The sequence below is a fragment of the Thalassophryne amazonica genome, chromosome 12 (assembly GCF_902500255.1).
Source record: "Thalassophryne amazonica chromosome 12, fThaAma1.1, whole genome shotgun sequence".
NCBI classification, from domain to species: Eukaryota; Metazoa; Chordata; class Actinopteri; order Batrachoidiformes; family Batrachoididae; genus Thalassophryne; species Thalassophryne amazonica.
This window is the reverse complement of record NC_047114.1, coordinates 72,099,239-72,122,938: the sequence shown is the minus strand read 5'-3', so window position 1 is coordinate 72,122,938 and position 23,700 is coordinate 72,099,239. Positions and strand designations below refer to the sequence as shown.

At 39.8% G+C, this 23,700-nt stretch overlaps 1 protein-coding gene across 1 annotated transcript in view; it reads right to left on the bottom strand.

Moving 5' to 3' along the window:
* The window catches only part of ak5 (adenylate kinase 5), a 294,513-nt gene that overhangs the window by 25,981 nt on the left and 244,832 nt on the right, over positions 1–23,700 (bottom strand). Inside the window, 3 exon segments of the mRNA XM_034183075.1 lie at positions 10,440–10,484; positions 20,359–20,365; positions 23,466–23,501. Of these exon segments, the coding sequence (XP_034038966.1) occupies positions 10,440–10,484; positions 20,359–20,365; positions 23,466–23,501 (88 nt within the window).

Below are 23,700 nucleotides of genomic sequence, written 5' to 3'. Positions count from 1 at the left end.
GTCCGCATAAAGTCCTCATGCCGGCCTCTTCTGAATCTTCTCTGTTCTCTCACGACGTCCTGGGTGAATTAAGCCTTAAATTAGGATGTTTTCAGCTCGAAACAGGCCGACGACGGCGCCTGGAAGCGCTGCACGACGTCCTGCTCCGTGGGAAGTCCTTACACCGACAGAAATACCCCATAATCTCTCATCAGCCGTTAAACTTTTCACGGAAAACCAGCTTAATTTCCACTTAGTGTCCACTCGGATATTCCTCACAGGTCCAGAAAAAATTTAGATAAAGCAACGCGCGCCGTCTCGAGCAGCGTGTGAAACAAAGGAATTCAGCCAAGAGGGCGGGACCACATCTCACTCAAGGCCTGCCCACAGGGAAATGACGTCACCGACGCGTGAAAAAACTCACGCATGCGCACGAGGGTTCAAGCATGATTGGTGTAATCGCACGTCATTCAAATCCATATAGTTAAAAAAAAAAGGGTTGGTTCATTATCTAATAGACCTCGTATTTATAAGACATCAGCATTACAAAAACAAATGTTGGGCAATTGTTTTGATCAAAATGATTGGCATTTGGCTTATGTCTAAAACAGGTTAACCTGGGCAGTGCAGGGTACCCCAGCTAGTCACACTATAATTTGAGCAACATCTTGTCAATAGTTTTACATCCTCATTGAAGACAACTTTGGATGCTGTAGCTCCTCTGAAAAAGAGAGCTTTAAATCAGAAGTGTCTGACTCCGTGGTATAACTCACAAACTCGTAGCTTAAAGCAGATAACCCGTAAGTTGGAGAGGAAATGGCATCTCACTAATTTAGAAGATCTTCACTTAGCCTGGAAAAAGAGTTTGTTGCTCTATAAGAAAGCCCTTCGTGAAGCTAGGACATCTTTCTACTCATCACTAATTGAAGAAAATAAGAACAACCCCAGGTTTCTTTTCAGCACTGTAGCCAGGCTGACAAAGAGTCAGAGCTCTATTGAGCTGAGTATTCCATTAACTTTAACTAGTAATGACTTCATGACTTTCTTTGCTAACAAAATTTTGACTATTAGAGAAAAAATTACTCATAACCATCCCAAAGATGTATCGTTATCTTTGGCTGCTTTCAGTGATGCCGGTATTTGGTTAGACTCTTTCTCTCCGATTGTTCTGTCTGAGTTATTTTCATTAGTTACTTCATCCAAACCATCAACATGCTTATTAGACCCCATTCCTGCCAGGCTGCTCAAGGAAGTCCTACCATTATTTAATGCTTCAATCTTAAATATGATCAATCTATCTTTGTTAGTTGGTTATGTACCACAGGCCTTTAAGGTGGCAGTAATTAAACCATTACTTAAAAAGCCATCACTTGACCCAGCTATCTTAGCTAATTATAGGCCAATCTCCAACCTTCCTTTCTCTCAAAGATTCTTGAGAGGGTAGTTGTAAAACAGCTAACTGATCACCTGCAGAGGAATGGTCTATTTGAAGAGTTTCAGTCAGGTTTTAGAATTCATCATAGTACAGAAACAGCATTAGTGAAGGTTACAAATGATCTTCTTATGGCTTCGGACAGTGGACTTATCTCTGTGCTTGTTCTGTTGGACCTCAGTGCTGCTTTTGATACTGTTGACCATAAAATTTTATTACAGAGATTAGAGCATGTCATAGGTATTAAAGGCATTGCGCTGCGGTGGTTTGAATCATATTTGTCTAATAGATTACAGTTTGTTCATGTAAATGGGGAATCTTCTTCACAGACTAAAGTTAATTATGGAGTTCCACAAGGTTCTGTGCTAGGACCAATTTTATTCACTTTATACATGCTTCCCTTGGGCAGTATTATTAGACGGTATTGCTTAAATTTTCATTGTTACGCAGATGATACCCAGCTTTATCTATCCATGAAGCCAGAGGATACGCACCAATTAGCTAAACTGCAGGATTGTCTTACAGACATAAAGACATGGATGACCTCTAATTTCCTGCTTTTAAACTCAGATAAAACTGAAGTTATTGTACTTGGCCCCACAAATCTTAGAAGCATGGTGTCTAACCAGATCGTTACTCTGGATGGCATTTCCCTGACCTCTAGTAATACTGTGAGAAATCTTGGAGTTATTTTTGATCAGGATATGTCATTCAAAGCGCATATTAAACAAATATGTAGGACTGCCTTTTGCATTTACGCAATATCTCTAAAATCAGAAAGGTCTTGTCTCAGAGTGATGCTGAAAAACTAATTCATGCATTTATTTCCTCTAGGCTGGACTATTGTAATTCATTATTATCAGGTTGTCCTAAAAGTTCCCTAAAAAGCCTTCAGTTGGTTCAGAATGCTGCAGCTAGAGTACTGACGGGGACTAGCAGGAGAGAGCATATCTCACCCGTGTTGGCCTCCCTTCATTGGCTTCCTGTTAATGCTAGAATAGAATTTAAAATTCTTCTTCTTACTTATAAGGTTTTGAATAATCAGGTCCCATCTTATCTTAGGACCTCGTAGTACCATATTACCCCATTAGAGCGCTTCGCTCTCAGACTGCGGGCTTACTTGTAGTTCCTAGGGTTTGTAAGAGTAGAATGGGAGGCAGAGCCTTCAGCTTTCAGGCTCCTCTCCTGTGGAACCAGCTCCCAATTCAGATCAGGGAGACAGATACCCTCTCTACTTTTAAGATTAGGCTTAAAACTTTCCTTTTCGCTAAGGCTTATAGTTAGGGCTGGATCGGGTGACCCTGGACCATCCCTTGGTTATGTTGCTTTAGACGTAGACTGTGTTTCATAATTATTGTATGGCCTTGCCTTGCAATGTGGAGCGCCTTGGGGCAACTGTTTGTTGTGATTTGGCGCTATACAAGAAAAAAAGTTGATTGATTGATTGATTGATTTATCTGTCTGTTTCCCTACTACTCACAGGGCTGATGATTTTATGGTCAAACCCCGAATTACCCTTAAAGAGTTTATTTTATCAAAGGTCAAGGTCAGAATTTAGATTTTTTTTTTACAAAACGTGGTGCACATATATTTGTGAGTTCTGGAATTGGTCTGGACAGATCAAATTGACAAAAACTCAATCATTAGGGTCAAGATCACTGGAGCCAATAGTCAGATTTTTTTTTTTTCACTCCAATTTGCACCAAACGTTGCACACATGCATACTGTAGGTGGGATCTGGAAGTGCCCAGGACAGAGCAAATTTTCCAAAAGACAGTGGTTAGTATCAAGGTCATTAGGTCAAAGGTCAAAATTTAAGTTTTTCCACTTTTGCACTGTACCTGGCACACGTAACAAGGTAGGCTCTGAAACTGTCCACTGAAAATCGAATTTACCAAAAGTCCATTGTTGGCATTAAGGTCATTGGGTCAAAGATCAAAATTTATGTTGCTGTTGTTTTTTTTTCCTTATCCAACTTGGCACACAAATGAAGACCAGTTCTGGAACTGTCCAGGCAAAGTCAAATTTGTCAGTCACAGTGGTCAGGGTTATTGGGATTAATGGTCAAAAGTAAAGTTTTTTCACACCAATTTGCACCAAACATGGCATACATATGGAGATGGGTTCTGAAACTGCCCATCAAGTTCAAATTTTCCAAAGATAAATCATTGGGGTCAAGGTCACAAATAGGGATGGGTATTGATAAGATTTTATCAATATCGATGCCATTATCAATTATGCATATCGATCCATGTACTTATCAATTGCCTTATCGATACCTCTTGTGAATTTTCTGTGTACTAAAAGTAGGCTTTACAGATTTTTCTACAACATGTAGAAAAATCAACATTTTATTGAGTCTTAAACTAAATAAATATGAAATTGGTCACTGGATCCTTGATCTCTGGACATAAATAGAAATAAACAAAATCTGTAGTTTTTGTCAAAACATTTCGTTTCAGACATTAATGGCACAAATTTAACTCCATACCTCTGAGCTGAGCTCAGCCGGCTGCGCTGCACGTCAGCATGAATGTAATTCATAAAGAACGCAGGACATCTCATTTTGGGAGGAAAAAATGTTTTGGTCGATTGTAGTTTATTGTTTGTATTACGTTTGTAAAAGGTGTCATTTGATTTAAAATGGCGATTCGCTTTGAAGTTATTAATTCCGACTGGACTCTAACTTGACTCAGAGAGCGGCGCAGCGTTTGGAGCTGTGCGAACGGAACGGAGGACGATTCTCATTTCTTGCCCGCAACAAGACAAGAGTCCCAGTTAGTGACTTTAATCTGCACCAGAGTAACTCATGACTGACATCTTTAAATGGCTTTGAGAGGGGTTAAGATGCGAACTTGCCGCTTCTGAAAAGCAGTGAAGAAGAGAACCATGAAGCAGCGGGTTGAGCACTGCTTCGTTGGTTCAAGCTTCAAGCAGAGTCGCGCTGCAGAAGTGGTTGATTACAAACCCGCCGCAGGGTCCTGCAACCACATAATGAAATGATCATTTTCACGATTAAACACCGTCAAAATAGCGGCTGCTCTCGATGTTGGTGGATCGAATAATTTCTTAACGATTCTCGAAAAGAACCGGTTCTTGATACCCATCCCTAGTAAAAAAATCACAACTATCTTAATAATAACAGCAGCTTCAGTTTGTTTTTTGCACAATGCAAGTAGTTTCTTTTGGCTGCTCAGGGTGAAGTTAAAACTCAGATATGATGACCTGTGCTCGTGACTACGTTAGACAGAGATTACATCATCATTATACTGACGTGGACCTGGGCATGCAGCAGTGAGGTTTAAGAGATTATGTGACAAACTGTCCAAATGCAGCTACGTGACAGAGGAACAGCTCCTGCAAGTGACTCCTCGGGGCATAGACCGATTTAATGACTGTTTCCATGGTAACAAAGTGAAAGGTGGTGAATGGAGACTCCGCAGTTCCGGATCTCTCATTAACCTTCATCTCTACTTAAATTAGCCCACTAAACCACACTGCCTCTGTGTACCATCCCAGAATACTAACTGGAGGTAATAAACTGTTTCTTAAGTACTGTTTTATCTTATGACAGTGCTTCCTGAGTATCTATAGACTATGCTGTTATACATGCTATTGCTAATATTATGTATTATTACAGAATATAACACATGCTAATGCACGTATACAACCCCTGGCAAAAATTATGGAATCACCGGCCTCGGAGGATGTTCATTCAGTTGTTTAATTTTGTAGAAAAAAAGCAGATCATAGACATGACACAAAACTAAAGTCATTTCAAATGGCAACTTTCTGGCTTTAAGAAACACTATAAGAAATCAGGAAAAAAAAATTGCGTCAGTCAGTAACGGTTACTTTTTTAGACCAAGCAGAGGGAAAAAAAAATATGGAATCACTCAATTCTGAGGAAAAAATTATGGAATCATGAAAAACAAAAGAATGCTCCAACACATCACTAGTATTTTGTTGCACCACCTCTGGCTTTTATAACAGCTTGCAGTCTCTGAGGCATGGACTTAATGAGTGACAAACAGTACTCTTCATCAATCTGGCTCCAACTTTCTCTGACTGCTGTTGCCAGATCAGCTTTGCAGGATGGAGCCTTGTCATGGACCATTTTCTTCAACTTCCACCAAAGATTTTCAATTGGATTAAGATCCGGACTATTTGCAGGCCATGACATTGATCCTATGTGTCTTTTTGCAAGGAATGTTTTCACAGTTTCTGCTCTATGGCAAGATGCATTATCATCTTGAAAAATGATTTCATCATCCCCAAACATCCTTTCAATTGATGGGATAAGAAAAGTGTCCAAACTATCAACGTAAACTTGTGCATTTATTGATGATGTAATGACAGCCATCTCCCCAGTGCCTTTACCTGACATGCAGCCCCATATTATCAATGACTGTGGAAATTTACATGTTCTCTTCAGGCAGTCATCTTTATAAATCTCATTGGAACGGCACCAAACAAAAGTTCCAGCATCATCACCTTGCCCAATGCAGATTCGAGATTCATCACTGAATATGACTTTCATCCAGTCATCCACAGTCCACGATTGCTTTTCCTTAGCCCATTGTAACCTTGTTTTTTTTCTGTTTAGGTGTTAATGATGGCTTTCGTTTAGCTTTTCTGTATGTAAATCCCATTTCCTTTAGGCGGTTTCTTACAGTTTGGTCACAGACGTTGACTCCAGTTTCCTCCCATTCGTTCCTCATTTGTTTTGTTCTGCATTTTCGATTTTTAAGACATATTGCTTTAAGTTTTCTGTCTTGACGCTTTGATGTCTTCCTTGGTCTACCAGTATGTTTGCCTTTAACAACCTTCCCATGTTGTTTGTATTGATCCAGAGTTTAGACAGAGCTGACTTGTGAACAACCAACATCTTTTGCAACACTGCGTGATGATTTACCCTCTTTTAAGAGTTTGATAATCCTCTCCTTTGTTTCAATTGACATCTCTCGTGTTGGAGCCATGATTCATGTCAGTCCACTTGGTGCAACAGCTCTCCAAGGTGTGATCACTCCTTTTTAGATGCAGACTAATGAGCAGATCTGATTTGATGCAGGTTTTAGTTTTGGGGATGAAAATTTACAGGGTGATTCCATAATTTATTCCTCAGAATTGAGTGAGTCCATATTTTTTTGGTTTAAAAAAGTAACCATTACTGACTGCCACAATTTTTTTTCCTGATTACTTATAGTGTTTCTTAAAGCCAGAAAGTTGCCATTTGAAATGACTTTAGTTTTGTGTCATGTCTGTGATCTGCTTTTCTTTCTACAAAATTAAACAACTGAATGAACATCCTCTGAGGCCGGTGATTCCATAATTTTTGCCAGGGGTTGTACCTTGCAAGTCTTGTTAAAAAGCAATCAGCAGCTCAGATTATTGTCTCTGTCAGTGGTTTAGATGGGTCTAGGTATTTAGATACAAAATCTATTAATGCAGAATTTGCTTCTTTTATTCAAATTTGTATCTGTCTGAGCAACCTCACAATGCGTTAGATCTCATGCATTCTTTTTTTTTTGGATATTACACTTCCACAGATTACTGAGGCCCAGAAACAGAGTCTGAATGCCCCAATTACAAGAGATGAGGCTCTTGCAGCACTGAAATCTATGCCATCAGGGAAAGCCCCATGGCCAGATGGATATGGTTATGACTATTATAAAACATTTGCTGATACTATTATAGACCCCATGTTGGACCATTCATTCATAACAGGTATCCTTCCTCCTTCTTTAAGAGAGGCAAACATCTCTCTTATTCTTAAGAAGGGTAAAGACCCTGAAAAATGTACTTCCTATACACCCATTTCTTTACTTAATTCAGATTTAAAACTACTTCCTAAAATTTTGGCATTACGTTTGGAAAAGGTGCTTCCTGATGTTGTTTGTGAAGATCAGACTGGCTTTATTAAAGGACGTCACTCTTGTGATAATATGAGACGCACATTAAAATCTAATAGTTTTCCTCTTTTCCGAGGAAACAGGCAGGGCGATCTTTTAAGTCCTCTGCTTTCAATCTGGCCATTGAGCCATTAGCACAACCAATCAGGCAGAATAAATTAATTTCAGGCATCTCTGTGAGTGACAGGGAACACAAAATCTCACTCTACGCAGATGATGTGCTGATTTTTATGTCTAATCCTCAGCTTTCTATTTTGAATCTAATTGACACCATAGCTTTGTTTAGTGAGTTTTCAGGTTATAAAATTAACTTTTCTATATCAGAAGCCATGCCTCTTGGATCTTTATCATCAGTTCAACAACTGTCTTGTCATTTTCCTTTCCGCTGGTCACCGTCTGGATTTGTTTACCTGGGTATAACTATAACACCATTATTTGATTTGTTATATAAAGCTAATTACCCATGTCTCCTGGATGCCATAAAAGCAGATTTAGATAGGTGGGCTCCTCTACCCTTATCTTGGCTTGGCAGGATTTCCCTTATTAAAATGTATATTTTACCCAGGTTACTTTACCCTATGCAGATGATACCTCTATTATTAACGAAAAAGGTAATTAAATTGCTTGAAGGTTGGCTGAGCTCTTTTATCTGGAGTAAAAGAAAACCTAGATTAAAAATGTCTAAACTCCAAAAACCATGTTCAGATGGGGGTCTTGATATGCCTAACTTTAGACATTATCAGTTAGCAGTGCACTTGCGTGCAATTACACATTGGTTTAAGAATATTCCCACCTCAGTATGGATTGATATTGAATCTTCTCAGTGCAGTTGTCCTCTCTGGAATCTCCTTTTTATAAACAGTCCTATCAGAAATATATGTACTAATCCCATTTCATTAAATACTGTTAAAGCTTGGAAAATGGTCCGCAAAATAGAGGGTAGCCATGAGCGTACCTCTCCTCTCACTCCAATTTTGGATAATCCTGATTTTTACCAGGCTGTAGGGATCTGGGTTTCAAATTCTGGATTGAGAAAGGCATCACAAAACTAGGTGACCTTTTTGAGAATCAATGCTTATTGTCTTTTAATCAAGCCCAGCTAAAATTTGGACTACACAGATCAGATTTTTTCAGATACTTGCAAGTTAGACATTTTATCACTCGAGACACAACACTATTAAATAATGAGATGTCTACTGTTGAGAATGCAATACTTCTTCATGGTGGTAAAAATCTATCTCTGTATTTTACAAGCTATACTTTCCACTATTCCCTCTACTTCAGTTTTGGTAAAAATGGCATGGGAAAGGGATATGGGCATTTTGATAGATCCTGAACTCTGGTGTGAAATATGGAAAAAGGCTGTGAGAATTTCCATCTGTAATCGAACCAAGGCAATTCTATTTAGAATCTTGCATTGATACATGTTACACCTCTTTTGAAAAATAGGATGGATTCATCCTTCTCTTCACTTTGTTGGAAATGTAAGACCGAAATTGGTGTTATTTTCATTGTATGTGGTCTTGTTTGAAGATACAAAATTATTGGTTTGATGTTGCTAAGGACTTATTCTCTATTTTTAAAATAGCCATACCCTTGGATCCCAAGTATTTTCTGCTCGGTCTCTCATATCCACATATAAATTCCAAGGGTAATCCACTATTCGGTCTTTTGACTCTTATTGCAAGAAAGAACATTTTACATTTCTGGATCAAGGACTTTGCTCCCACAAAGCGGTCATGGCACAATTTAATCTTAGAATGCATCCCAAGTGAATATATTTTGTGCATGCTCAGTGGTTCTTCAGATACCTTTTATTCTACCTGGATCCCATACTTAAAATTTATTGGTCCAGACTTGGCCTCTCTTATCATGAAAGGTTTATCCTGTCATTATTAGATGGTTTATTAGATGGTTTGTCATTGGACATAGTACATTCTGTTTACACTGTATTGCTGAAGTCGCACTTGTTCTGTCTGAGCAACTGTGTTTGGTGTTTGTTTAAAATGAAATAAAATGGAAAAAAAAAAAAAAAAAATATATATATATATATATATATATATATATATATATATATATATATATATATATATATATATATTGTCATTATGGGGTGTTGAGTAGAATTTTAAGGGGAAAAATTAATTCACTCCATTTTGGATTAAGGCAGTAACATAACATAACAAAATGTGGAAAGTGAAGTGCTGTGAATACTTTCTGGATATGCTGTATGTTTTGTTATGTTTCAGTATCACAGGAGACAAATACAGGGGACCATTCCAAACCACCTGGCTCCTTTTGATGCAAGGAAGCAGCAGCTCTAACCCTAATTCCTCAGGGCAGGTGATCTTCTCAACTAGTCCCCGAGTGTAAACCTAGATCTCACTTCCACCGCTTGTATTCACAACCTTGTCCTTTCAGTAATTAACCAATCTGTCTGTTTATGTCACATGTCATTTTAAGCCCACTTGAGAACAAGACCCAGAGATACTTGAACTCATCCACTTAGGGAATAAAAGTCTCCCCTGACCCAGAGGAGGCAATCCACTTTTTTTTCCAACAGAGGACCATGGTCTCAGATTAGAGGTGATGATCCCTCATCCCTAGTCACTTCACACTTCGCTTCAGACCTGCCCAGTACACATCAGAGGTGCACATTATTTGTTTTTATTGTTTCTGGTTTTATATTTAAGATGAACTCAGCTGTCATGAAAGCTGACTTCATTAAAAAAAAAATGTGTTATTAAAACAATCCAACAAATCCTGTACAGGAAAAAGTTTTTAGTCTTCTCAAAAACTGGAGAACTAGCATCTCTGGCTGTTTTTGCGGTGATGATCCTCAACTGAGTGTTATTTTCTTCAGAGCCCCAAGCTCAGTTCAGCTCCTGCTAAAACCTCCAGCAAACATCTGATCAGCTGATTGCTGTTGTTCTGTTTTGCTCTGCATTACTAATGAGGTCACCTGAACATCACTCTGAGCAGTCAGCAAGTACTCATTATCATCTCGTGTATGTGTGTGTGTTACAACAGCACTTTGTAATGAGCTAAGTTCCAACACAGGGAGGAAGAAGAAGAAGAAGAAACTGATGATGAATGTGTGAGGATGCGGTACATACCCATCATAAAGATGACCTTTGGTTTCTTCTGTTCTGTGCAATAAGCTGTCAGAGAAAAGAAATCAGTTCATGTGGGGGAGAAAAATGACAACACACCACACACACACACACACACACACACACACACACACAACACCACACACACACACACACACACCACACACCACACACACACCACACACACACACACACACACACACACACACACACAGACAACACAAATGCAACCACACAATCGTGGTGCTTTCTTAACTACCAAAGTGCTTTCAAGCTTGTCTAAATGATAAATTGATATCATTATCAATGTATTCATAAAGCCCATAAAAAGAAATCAGCTATACTGTAAAAAAGGATTTATTGACTCCACTTGAATCAGACAAGTTACTGTTGCTTTGACTGTGTTACGCCAATGGAAAGTGTCAATTTACACTGCTGAAATGTTCACACTTATTTTTCTGTAAAACACAAGTGATATTATCATCGTGGACTACAGTTTTACATGTGATATACACAACAATCTAATCTAATTACATTTTTTCTGTGAATCTGACTGGTTAAGAGTGTAAGATTTCAGACTGTATATTATTATCACTTACTGAGGCCTTGCTGGGCCGGTAGCATAGCTCTACATTTACGCTACCTGTCCATACCTGCCCGCAGTAGCAGGCAGGTATCCCAATACCCGCCCACTGTGCATAAAGTGATGACGTCATAGCATGCGCAAGCCAAGGACTGTCCACAGACGATAACATGAAAAGGCGAGAAGTGTGTGTTGGTCCCAATATGGATATTCCGATTATTTTATCATGGATAGTACGACAATGAACAGCAGCCAAAGCAACCAGCTTGATGAGGACGCCCTGTCGAAAGTGAGCCAACTTTTTATGTACGCGTTTACTGGGTGAAATTCAAATTCAAATTTATTAATTTATATAGCGCCAATTCACGACAAAATCATCTCAAGGCGCTTCACAACATAAAAACAGTTAAAAATTTAAAACACAATAAAAACAACCATAAGAAAAAAAAAACAGCAGTAAAAAAGTACAAGATTAAAAACACATCATAACACTAATAATAAAACAGGGAAAATAAATGAGTCTTTAAACGTGATTTAAAGGTCTCCACAGTGTCCGACTGCCGAATGTGTGCCGGCAGATCGTTCCACAGAGCTGGGGCACGATAGGAGAAAGCTCTGTGAAACGGCAGACTTCTTATTCACCCTGGGAACACACAGAAGTCCTGCACCCTGAGAACGCAGGGCCCGAGCTGGTACATAGGGGCTTATCAAGTCAGCCAGATAGGGAGGTGCAAGTCCATGAACAATTTTATAAACTAAAATCAATACTTTAAAATCCGATCTTGCAGAAACAGGAAGCCAGTGCAGGGACGCCAAGATTGGCGTAATGTGGTCAACTTTCTGTTCCGTGTCAAAAGTCTGGCAGCAGCATTCTGAACCAATTGAAGACCCCCTGATCCTGGACTGCGGTAAGCCAGAGAATAGAGCATTACAATAGTCCAATCTAGTCCAATCGTGTGTTTTTGAAATTACATTAAATATGTTAATGTGACAAAAGCCTGGCTGCAGCATTTTGAACCAACTGGAGACCCCTAATGCTAGACTGCAGTAAACCAGAAATAGAACATTGCAGTAGTCCAATCTAGAAGCAATAAATGCATGGATCAGGGTCTCAGCATCAGCCATAGACAGGATGGGACGAATCTTCACTATATTTCGCAGGTGAAAGAAAGCAGTCCTAGTAATATTTCTAATGTGGAGGTCATAGGACAACGAGGATCAAAAATTACCCCAAGGTTCCTCACTTTGTCAGTGTGATGTATGACACACGAGCCGAGGCTGAGCGTTAACTGGTCAAATTGATGCCGATGTCTCACTGGATCAAGAACGAACAGAAAATATGGAATGAGCTGCTTCAACAATGCACATGGTGTCAACGCGCGCTCTGTCGGTCTCATTCTCTCTCAACAGTCATCAAATTTGCTAAATGGTGCAAAACAAGAGCAAATGATTCTGCATTACATTATTTATTTATTATTGATTTATTATCCAAATACCACTTATGGACAGCACACTTTTCTGTCCTCTCCAGTGCAAACAACACACTAAATGAGTCACATCAATTACTCACAAAGCGTCACAGTGCACGCTGTCTCACTCCCTCTCTGTCTTTCTTCATCACATCCATTTTAATCATCATATGAAAATGACAGCAGGCTGTAGTTTTTTTTTAATCAGGCACACTGAACAGGATTTCTCAGGTGGGCAAATATAGCATCTTAACCCACAACACCAGTCTTTGTGTTATCACGAGCAGTTACCTCTTGATCTAAGCTTTCACAGTATGCTGACATTATTATTATTATCATCATTATTCAAAATATAGACTCAAAATAACACAAAGGACTAAAATTAATGCTGCCACAACCACCTCTGCACAGCAAAGTGGTTGCCAAAATAACACTACACATAAGTACATGGATGGGATGTTGTCATGTGCACATCCTCTGTGGTGAACACACCGACACTTGAGCGCTGGTAGAACCTGCAGCTGTGATGTTCCACCGCCGAGCAAAAGTCTTTTCCCTGTTATTTGGGTGCAACCTCACCTTTGCGTTAATGAGAGTCAAAATGATGCAACCGATGTGTAATGTGGAGCCTATCCTGGAAATGTGTTCATCGAATTTTGAAAGAATTTGCGAGCACACATCAACATGAGCAAACCAGCAAAGTGCACGAATTGCAAAATCTACCAGAAGAGGTGCTTTCCGGGCATGAAAGAGATAAAACGCTCTTATCAGTCTGAAATATTTATTGACGAAATCACATCCTATGTGTTGCTCAATATATTGACATATTAACCCTCGGCAGCCAATAAACCAGGCTGAGGGATAGAGAATCATTCTCCCTCTGGCAGTGCATGTTTGTGTGTTTACGTCCATCCAGCACATTTAGTTTCAAAACAATAAAGGATGAGCAACGGCGTCATGATGCACTGCATTCTGGCATTGCCGGTGCCATGCTCACACTCACCAAAACAGTGGTGAGCAGTGGTGGCACAGTTCTGCTAATCTGCTAACTGCAAATTAGCAAAGTTAAAGTTTTCGTTAGCAGATTAGCTTTTCAGATACCTTTGAAAACCATCAGTGGACCAATTAGCTTCCACTAAATTTAGTTCTGCTAACTTTCAGTCCGTTAACATTTTTTATGCTGGTAAAATGAGTGAATTTAATGGTGAAAAACGTGTGTAAACACCAAAAAGCATACATGTTAGTTCCTGTTTATTCGCCCTATTGACATATCCCATAATCCCTTGCGCGCCAGAGAGTAGCTGCAGTCAAACAACATAGAGAATCCACATGATGACAATTTTAAATGAATATTATACTACAAAAATGTATTTTTTTAATGCTTTTCGTCACGTTAATAAGAGACTGCTGCATGATACCCTGAAAACTTGCTAAAACAATTATAACAAATAATCCGTGTCTGCTACGTATAATCTGCGTGGAATTTAATAAATGCAAACCGAATTTCAGACATATATATTAGTCTGGAACAAAGAGGACAAACAGTGTTGTAAAGAATAATAATCAAGACGTTAAAGAGCAAACTTCATTTTCCCCCAGAACGACATGATCAGGAAGTGAGCGTAGCTCACAGCAGCTCCCACTGAAAATAACGGAGAGACAGCCTGTGATTCTCACGTTTACATAAAACAAACACAATAACAACATCTATAAACCCAGAGAATATATTCATGAGACACCACACACACTGTGATGTCGGGCCAAGACAATCCAACATGTTGAATATCCTCGACTTGCAGTTGGAGCGCCCCTGAACGTCCTTCCGAGCGGACCAGAGCTCTCTTAACACACCACACATGGCAGGAATATCTGATAAGATTATCTTTAGCATCACCATGATAGCTGGGGAGTCCTTAAGATTGTCGGAAGGGGAAGATCGGGTCCGATATCGGCCTAATTATGTTGCCGTGTGAACCAGGCATTAGGAGTTTAATGGTTATTGAAGCAAACTTTTCGGTTAGCTGTGGTTTGTTTATCGCACCTTTATGATATTTGTTCATTTGTTCTATGTTTGTTTCCATGTGGGGAACACTGAATATACGAGGTCTGTCAATAAAGTAACGGCCCTTTTTATTTTTTTCAAAAACTATATGGATTTCATTCATATGTTTTACGTCAGACATGCTTGAACCCTCGTGCGCATGCGTGAGTTTTTCCATGCCTGTTGGTGACGTCATTCGCCTGTGAGCACGCCTTGGGAAGGAGTGGTCCCGCCCCCTCATCGGATTTTCATTGTCTGGAAATGGCGGAATGAAAAGGACTTTTTTCCATCAGAATTTTTTCAGAAGCTGTTAGAGACAGGCAACTGGAAACCATTTGAAAAATTTATCTGGCTTTCGGTGAAAATTTTACGGGCTTCACAGAGAATAAGGTCTGTTACTACAGCTTTAAGGACCCCTTTAAGGACGCTCGGCGTGCCGCGCTCCGAGCTGCGACGACGCGGCACAAGCCGCCGGACCATTTCTAAACGGATGACTCTGTGGATACGAGACCGTCGTGTGCTCATTCTCTGGTTATCACAAGAGCTGGACATCAGCCATTTTCCGGCAGATTTCACTTTTAACAAGAGATTTTGTCATGGCCATGGAAAGCCACGAAGAGGCTTCGTGCGTAAAGACCGATTCGCTTTGGAAGCGAGACAAAGGAACACCTCCGTTTCGGAGTGTCAGAGGACAAGTTTGGACATGTCTATCTCGGCTTTCAATGCTTACCAGTCCAGTAAGTATCAGTGAAATTGTGGAGAGCTGGACTTTCCATGACAAAATCTCTTGTTAAAAGTGAAATCTGCCGGCAAATGTATTAATTGCACCTGTTTGAACTTGTTACCTGTATAAAAGACACCTGTTCACACACTCAATCAACCACACTCCAACCTGTCCACCATAGCCAAGACCAAAGAGCTGTCTAAGGACACCAGGGACAAAAACTGTAGATCTGCACAAGGCTGGGATGGACTACAGGACAACAGGCAAGCAGCTTGGTAGAAGACAACAACTGTTATGATTATTTATTAGAAAGTGGAAGAAACACAAGATGATTGTCAATCTCCCTCGGTCTGGGATTCCATGCAAGATCTCACTTTGTGGGGTAAGGATGATTCTGAGAAAGCTCAGAACTATACAGGAGGACCTGGTCAATGCCCTGAAGAGAGCTGGGACCACAGTCACAAAGATTACATTAGTAACACATGATGCTGTCATGGTTAAAATGCCTGCAGGGCAGCAAGGTCCCCCTGCTCAAGCCAGCACATGTCCAGGCCTGTTTGAAGTTCACCAGTGACCATATGGATGATCCAGAGGAGGCATGGGAGAAGGCCATGTGGTCAGATGAGGCCAGAATAGAGCTTTCTGGAATCAACTCCACTTACCATGTTTAGAGGATGAGAACAACCCCAAGAAAACCATCCCAACTGTGAAGTATGGGGGTGGAAACATCATACTCTGGGGGTGCTCTTCTGTAAAGGGGACAGGACGACTGCACCGTATTGAAGGGAGGATGGATAGGGTCGTGTATTGCGAGATTTTGGCAAACAACCTCCTTCCCTCAGTAAGAGCATTGAAAATGGGTCATGGCTGGGTCTTCCAGCATGACAATGACCCCAAACACACAGCCAGGGCAACTAAGGAGGGGCTCCGTAAGAAGCATTTCAAGGTCCTGGAATGGCCTGGCCAGTCTCCAGACCTGAACTCAATAGAAAATGTTTGGAGGGAGCTGAAACTCCAAACCTGAAAGATCTGGAGAAGATCTGTATGGAGGAGTGGACCAAAATCCCTGCTGCAGTGTGTGAAAACCTGGTGAAAAACTACAGGAAACGTTTGACCTCTGTAACTGCAAACTAAGGCTACTATACCAAATATTAACACTGATTTTCACAGGTGTTCAAATACTTATTTTCAGCAGTAACATACAAATAAATTATTAAAAAATCATACATTGTGATTTCCGGATTTTTTTTTTTTTTAGATTATGTCTCTCACAGTGGACATGCACCTAAGATGAAAATTTCAGATGCCTCCATGATTTCTAAGTGGGAGAACTTGCAAAATCACAGGGTGTTCAAATACTTATTTTCCTCACTGTGTGTGTATATATATATATATATATATATATATATATATGCATTTTTGCCCAATGATAAAATAAAAATCATACGCGTCTTGTTATTCAATAATCCTCATTCTTTTATTCGTGTGCAACATACACTGTCACACTTCTTTTAATATATTTATTATACTTCATGGACCATAGTGAACACTTCTTATTTGTATAAATATGATGTTCTAAAAAAACACTATAACAAAAATTGACTGTAAACAGGATCAAATTTATTGCCAAAATCTTTCAATTATACCTGAATCTATATATGATTTTTTTCAATTGATAAAATCAATAAAAATCTGACTGCATATATTCTTAATAATAATATATTGAGATACAGACAGTTACATTGTACACATATCACCATTGTGATATGTGTACAATTGTGATGTATTAGTTTTAGTATATTTAGATTTTGTTGTGATTTGGCACTTTATAGATCGATTAAATTGAAACTGAATTGAAATTGAACATTTTATTGAGTCTTAAAGTAAATAAATATGAAATTGGTCACTGGATCCTTAAACTTTGGACATAATAAACTCTATATGGTGGATCCTTGATCTCTGGACATAAATAGGAATAAACCAAATCTGTAGTTTTTGTCAAAAGCATTTCCTTTCAGACATTATTGGCATGAAAGTGCTTCCATATATCTGAACTGAGCTCTTACAGCTGCTGTGCTTCACTTCAGGATGTAATTTGTAAAGAAAATACAGCACGTCTCATTTTGGGAGGAAAAAACGTTTTAGTCGATTGTAGTTTCTTGTATGTATTACAACGTTTGGAAAGAGGTGTCACTTTATTTAAAACGGCGATTCGTTTTGAAGTTATTCCAACCGGACTTTGTCTCAGCAGAGAGCCGCGCAGCGTTTCGAGCTGTATGAACAGAACGGAGGACGATTCTCGTTTCTTGACAGCAACAAGACAAGAGTCCCAGTTAGTGACTTTAATGCACACAAAAGTGACTCACGGTATTTTAATGGCTTTGAGAGGGGTTAAGAAGCGGACTTGCCGTTTCTGAAGAGCAGCGAATCAAAGAACCAACGAGCTACTGGATCGAAGAATTGCTTCATTGGTTCACGGCTTCAAAGTGGAGCCGCGCTGCAGAAACAGTTGATTATATTTTTATGTCCGTATGACTCTGAAACTTGGAAAAATAATTTACGGACTATAGGTTGACATGAAAACCACCGAAAAGTTGTGTTCACCACGGGGACACGTTCGGCACTATTCGGGATTATTCATATATATATATATATATATATATATATATATATATATATATATATATATAAACAGCCACTGATATTGGTGACAATGTTGGGAAAGGGTCGTAACACGGAGCCGCAACAGGGGGTGCAAATGAACGGACAATGGATAAGACAAAGAGCAACAATTTAATGCTGTGAATCGCACAACTAAATACAGACACAGATAATGCCAATTGTACACAAGGTGACGTGCGGGCAGGCTCGAAGATAGGAGACCTCTGGCGATCGGAGAGCCGGGACCCACACAGCTTCCACCACCAACGGCCTGAACAACACCGGAGCCGCCAAGTCCTGAGTCCCCAGATGGTACAGACCCTGGTACTGCTGGCAGAAGATGACAAAACAGTTATGGTGAGTGTGTATCCACACACCCAGTAATCCTTTTCTGCAGGTCTTCAAGGAGGGAAAACCTCCACCTCCAGACACAATTTCACCCGTGCAGCTCCTGCTAGTCTCCTCCCTGGATGGAGTAAGAGGCGAAGAACGTCGCACTCCCACTATCCGCCAATCCAGCTTCAGACCTCAATCTACAGGAATGCGGGCTGCACACAGAACAATGTTAGATCCACAATTATCACAGCAGAGAAGATTACCTTCAACGGTAGTTGATTTCTCGGCGAGGAGGTGGAGTAATGATCCGGCTTTTGTAGAGCTGGTGGTGATTGGTGACAGCTGGTGTAAACGAGTGACAGCTGTCACTCTCTGTCTCAGCGCCCTCTCATGCTTGAAGCCCGCACTCCAAGCAGGGCGCCGACTGGTGGTGGTGGGCCAGCAGTACCTCCTCTTCAGCGGCCCACACAACAGACAAGGAAGAATGAACAAATCTTTAACAGAAACACCAATGTTGGCTGAGAAAATCCACAGCAAGTTGCAGCACAGAAAGAATCTCAACAAGGAGGCAAAGGTGGATTATAATGGAGTTTAATTCTATGGAGTTAAATTCTAAAGTTTAATTCTATGAACACAGAGTAGTCTGCTGATTTTGAAGAGCTACAGATGGTAACGTTCCCACGTTTTCTCCTACACTGTTTGTGTTGTCAACTCCGAAACATAAGAGTAGTTTTGGACTCATAAATCACTCGATGCCCACATTCAGTTTATCAGCAGGATCGGCAGAGTTCTGTTTCAGAATACTAAATAAAAACTGCAATCTTTCAAATATATTATTTAATTCATGAGGTATGTCAAATTTTGGATGTTGATGCCAAGTTTCATGCTTGTATCATTATTTGAATGGTTCTCATTCAAATCAGAGCTAGCTGCTCTTCTAACTGTGAGGTAGCACAAAAAATTGGTGTCACTTAACCTGTAGGTGGCGCTGCTTGCAGCTACATTTACTGTATATATGTTATTGGTTCAGTTCATATTTTTGTGAAGAAGTTTGTCTGAAAGTGAAGACAGTTCCACAATTGAGCCTCCCTCTCTAAAAACAAACTTTATATGAGTACTTTTCAAACATTTAATGTAATCCCAGACATGCTTTTTTAAATTTTAGAGTTATTTATTTATTTATTTGTTTGTTTTTAACCAAGGTTCTACAAAATGTCTGTGGTAGGCAAATCACATGATGTGTCTGGAATGTTGGTGATAAGATGGCAAGTTTTAGTTGGCCATCAGTAGAAATTCTTGCAGGAGCTTCTCAAAGCCCACAACGGATCCTTGGGTCATTGTTGGGGTTTGATCTGTGGCTGTTTTTTTTTTTTTTTAGTTGTCCCTGTGTCTTTTTGTCCTTGGTCGCTTGTCCTGTCTCTCTGTGGTCCGTGAGCATGTGTGTCCTGTCACCTGTTGTTGGGCTGTCTGAGGCTGTGTCCGCATTCTTGGATGTTTGAGTGGGGGTCTCCCTTCCATGTCATGTGCGAGTGTGTGTGGATGCACAAGCGTGTTTTGCTGGCTGTGTGTGTGTGTGTGTGTGTGTGTGTGTGTGCGACCCTCAGTATATCCCTCTGTCTTGTCTTTCTGATCCACGGGCCGTGCGCAGTTGTCATGGTCACGCTTGACAGCTGGGCACGGCGCTTGACAGCTCTTCCATGTTCGAGGGTCCCGGCCCTCGCAACCATAGTGAGTGGCCATGTAATCATTGTATTGGTGTTCCGGGATCTGTTTTACCTTTGTGATGTTTTCTGTTAGATTTTAGATCTGGTCTGCCTCATTCATTTTGTTACGCAGGTTATTTCCATGTTTGCATTTATTAGATTGCACCCAGATCATCTCTTTGCCTTTGTCACTCCCTCTGTGGTTTTATGTTCGTTGCTTTATTTTTCCACTCACCCTTAGAGGTCATTGTTAGTCACTTAGTATTCCTGCAGTCCTCACATGTGGTGTTCATCCTGCTCATGATGTATTTCACCTGTCACTTATTTGTTAGTCGGTAGTTAAGTCACACCTGTTCGGTTCCTCACTCCTGGTCGATTACCTTCTGTTCATCGTTCCTGTTTCACATTCTGTCTTCCAGCACCTGTGTTTTCATCCAGTAGTAAGTGTTGATCTTCCTGTCAGTCTTTGACAGTTGTTTTTTGTTTGTCTCCTCGTTTGCTTGTTCACTTAACCTGTTGGAGTGTTTTGGGATTGTTTATCACAATTGAAATATCACTGTCATGTTGGAGAATAAAACACCTTGAGTTTAGCCTTTAACTCTTTCATGTCCTGTTGCCTGCTTCCTGGGGTCTAATCCTTGTGCTTAAGTGGTTCCTACCACAACAGTCGTCTTATTTTTACTGACGCTTTTGAGGTTTGCCTAGTATACTAGTCAACACAGTGTCCTGTTATTGCACTTCATTTTTATGTACATTCTTGTTGTGCACCAGAAATAATAAGTCAGCTATTTAGCTGAGGATTTGTTGCTTATGTAACCCCAAGTAAAAAGTAATATTAACTAGAAGCACTCAGAGAGTGCAAACCTCCGCCAAGGCCATGGGGTCACTGACGTCATAACATCTACACGCAGTGGAATCATTGAACCTAAAAAAGTCTAACAACGATGTTTGCTCAGTAGTAAAAAAAGTTTCATCTGCTGTGACTGGATAGCATGTATCCTTAGCGCTTGGCATCACAGTTTATTGCAACTTGCACTTTTCCCAGAAGCTACTGTCATCTGAGCACTGATATTGATATTGCATGTGCTTATAGACAAAAACAAATAACAGACAAAATTCAATTTATTATTCAACTAAACTGCAAATATATGAATTTTTTAACATTTATGAAACACTTCTCTAAACAAGGCCATAGGGTCACTGACCCTAAAGAGATTCCCTCCTTGGCACAGTGATCTATTTCTTTTTGTCTCTTTCTCTAAAATTGTATACAATAATCATTAGATTATTAATATATAAACAAAAATAAATTTAAGAAATATTACAACTTGAAAACAAATGCACCCGAATGTTATGACAGCTGCAACTGCTTAATGCTAACTTTTAACACTGGAAAATGCCATAGACATGCTAACGCGTTAGCATCGGATCCGGATCGTGATCCAGATCACCACTAAAATTAATCACTTGTTCCTCTTGTCATTTCCAACCACTCCACAAAATTTCAACAAAAATAATTTAAGAAATATTACAATTTGAAAACAAATGCACCCGAACGTGATGACAGCTGCAACTGCTTAATGCTAACTTTTAACATTGAAAATGCCATAGACATGCTAACCGCGTTAGCATCGGGATCCGGATCGTGATCCAGATCACCACTAAAATTTAATCACTTGTTCCTCTTGTCATTTCCAACCACTCCACAAAATTTCAACAAAAATAAATTTAAGAAATATTACAATTTGAAAACAAATGCACCCGAACGTGATGACAGCTGCAACTGCTTAATGCTAACTTTTAACATTGAAAATGCCATAGACATGCTAACACGTTAGCATTGGGATCCGGATCGTGATCCGGATCACCACTAAATTTTAATCACTTGTTCCTCTTGTCATTTCCAACCACTCCACAAATTTAATCAAAAATCCGTTCAAAACTTTTGAGTTATCCTGCTGACAAACAGACAACAAACAAACGCGACCGAAAACATAACCTCCTTGGCGGAGGTAAAAAGTTTCATCTGCTGGACTGGGATAGCATGTATCCTTAGCGCTTGACATCACAATTTATTGCAACTTGTACCTTTCCCAGAAGCTAGTCATCTGAGCACTGATATTGATATTGCATGTGCTTATAGACAAAAACAAATAAGAGACAAAATTCAATTTATTATTCAACTAAACTGCAAATGTATGAATTGTTTTAACATTTATGAAACACTTCTCTAAACAAGGCCATAGGGTCCTGACCCTAAAGAGATTCCTCCTTGGCCAGTGATCTATTCAACAATTCAGTGTTACAACCAAAACTATGATACATTACACTTTTCTTCCTTTATATTTGACATCCTTGACCATGAAACATACCACTAGAACTTGGAATCACTTTTGTCTTTATTACTTCAAAAGTTACTGTATAAAAATGATTTTTCGGTAATGGCAGTTTTCTTCTGGCATCTAGCTCCATAACATTTGAAGCTACATCAAATATGATGAAACCTTACTGATCAGTACAGATTCAGCTACAATTTGGTGTTAGTTGTGCCTCTCTAGCTTCATTTGTCACCTCACACTGACACATTTTCTATTTTCCCCTATATTTTTGCTTATTCGAATCACCAGATCCGGAATCCGGATCCGATCACCACCAAACCTTGTTGTTTGATAGAACATTTGACTATGTTACACCCTAATTTTTTCAAGCCTTTCTGCCTGTTTTTGTGGAGTTAGAAACTAGAATGTCAAAATTCCCCCCATTCCGCAATGGTGAAGAATCCTTTAAAAAAATTCCTGGATCTGGATCGTGATCCGGATCACCACTAAAATTTAATCACTTGTTCCTCTTGTCATTTCCAACCACTCCACAAAATTTAATCAAAATCCGTTCAAAACTTTTTGAGTTATCCTGCTGGACAAACAGACAAACAAACAAACGCGACCAAAAACATAACCTCCTTGGCGTAGGTAATAAAACAGCAAAACAGAAAATATCAGTGAACAACAAAGCAGGATTTCATGCTTCCATCTCCTCTGAGAGGTGCTCTCTGTGCTGCGTTGGCTGCACAGTAGTGTTAGCGTGACGACAGTGAGCTCATGAGATAACCATCAAGCCTCGGCGTTAATAGTAAATCAACAACACTCCCTCCTCCCTGGTTACACAATCAATACTGCTGTTGCAGAGCGAAGCTGATAATACCCAGAAACACGAGCCTGAAGGGATGTTTCATTCAGACGTCAGGTGAATAATGGCTACATGACGTCTGTGGCATTTCCAAAAATGGAACAACGTGTGTCCTGCCATGAAATGTTGAATAGTGTCAGCTGTTAATGTGACAGCAGGAGGAGATAAATTTGTTGCCGCTAATGTAAACAGGTCAAAATCAAATGCTATCGCATTGCATGGTGGGTCGGCGAATTACCAAAAAGTGTGGAGAGTGTGACCATGTGCACGGACTCCGCATGCATGCACAATGGAACTCAAGAGTGGCATTCCACTCACATTCATGCAGCTCCTTCAGCATACCCGATGTCTTCATCTTCATCCTGGAAAGAAGAGTAAAATGATAACGTGCGTGTCATTAGATTAACAAACGTTTCTCTGTGTAGGACTTTTAATTCATAATCGCCATTCACCGCAATTTGACACAGAGAGAGCAAAACAGACGAAAAGGGCAAGAAAAGGACAAGGCTGCGTGACGATCAAAAGAATCTATTTAGGTACAAGAGCGTATGATCGATATGA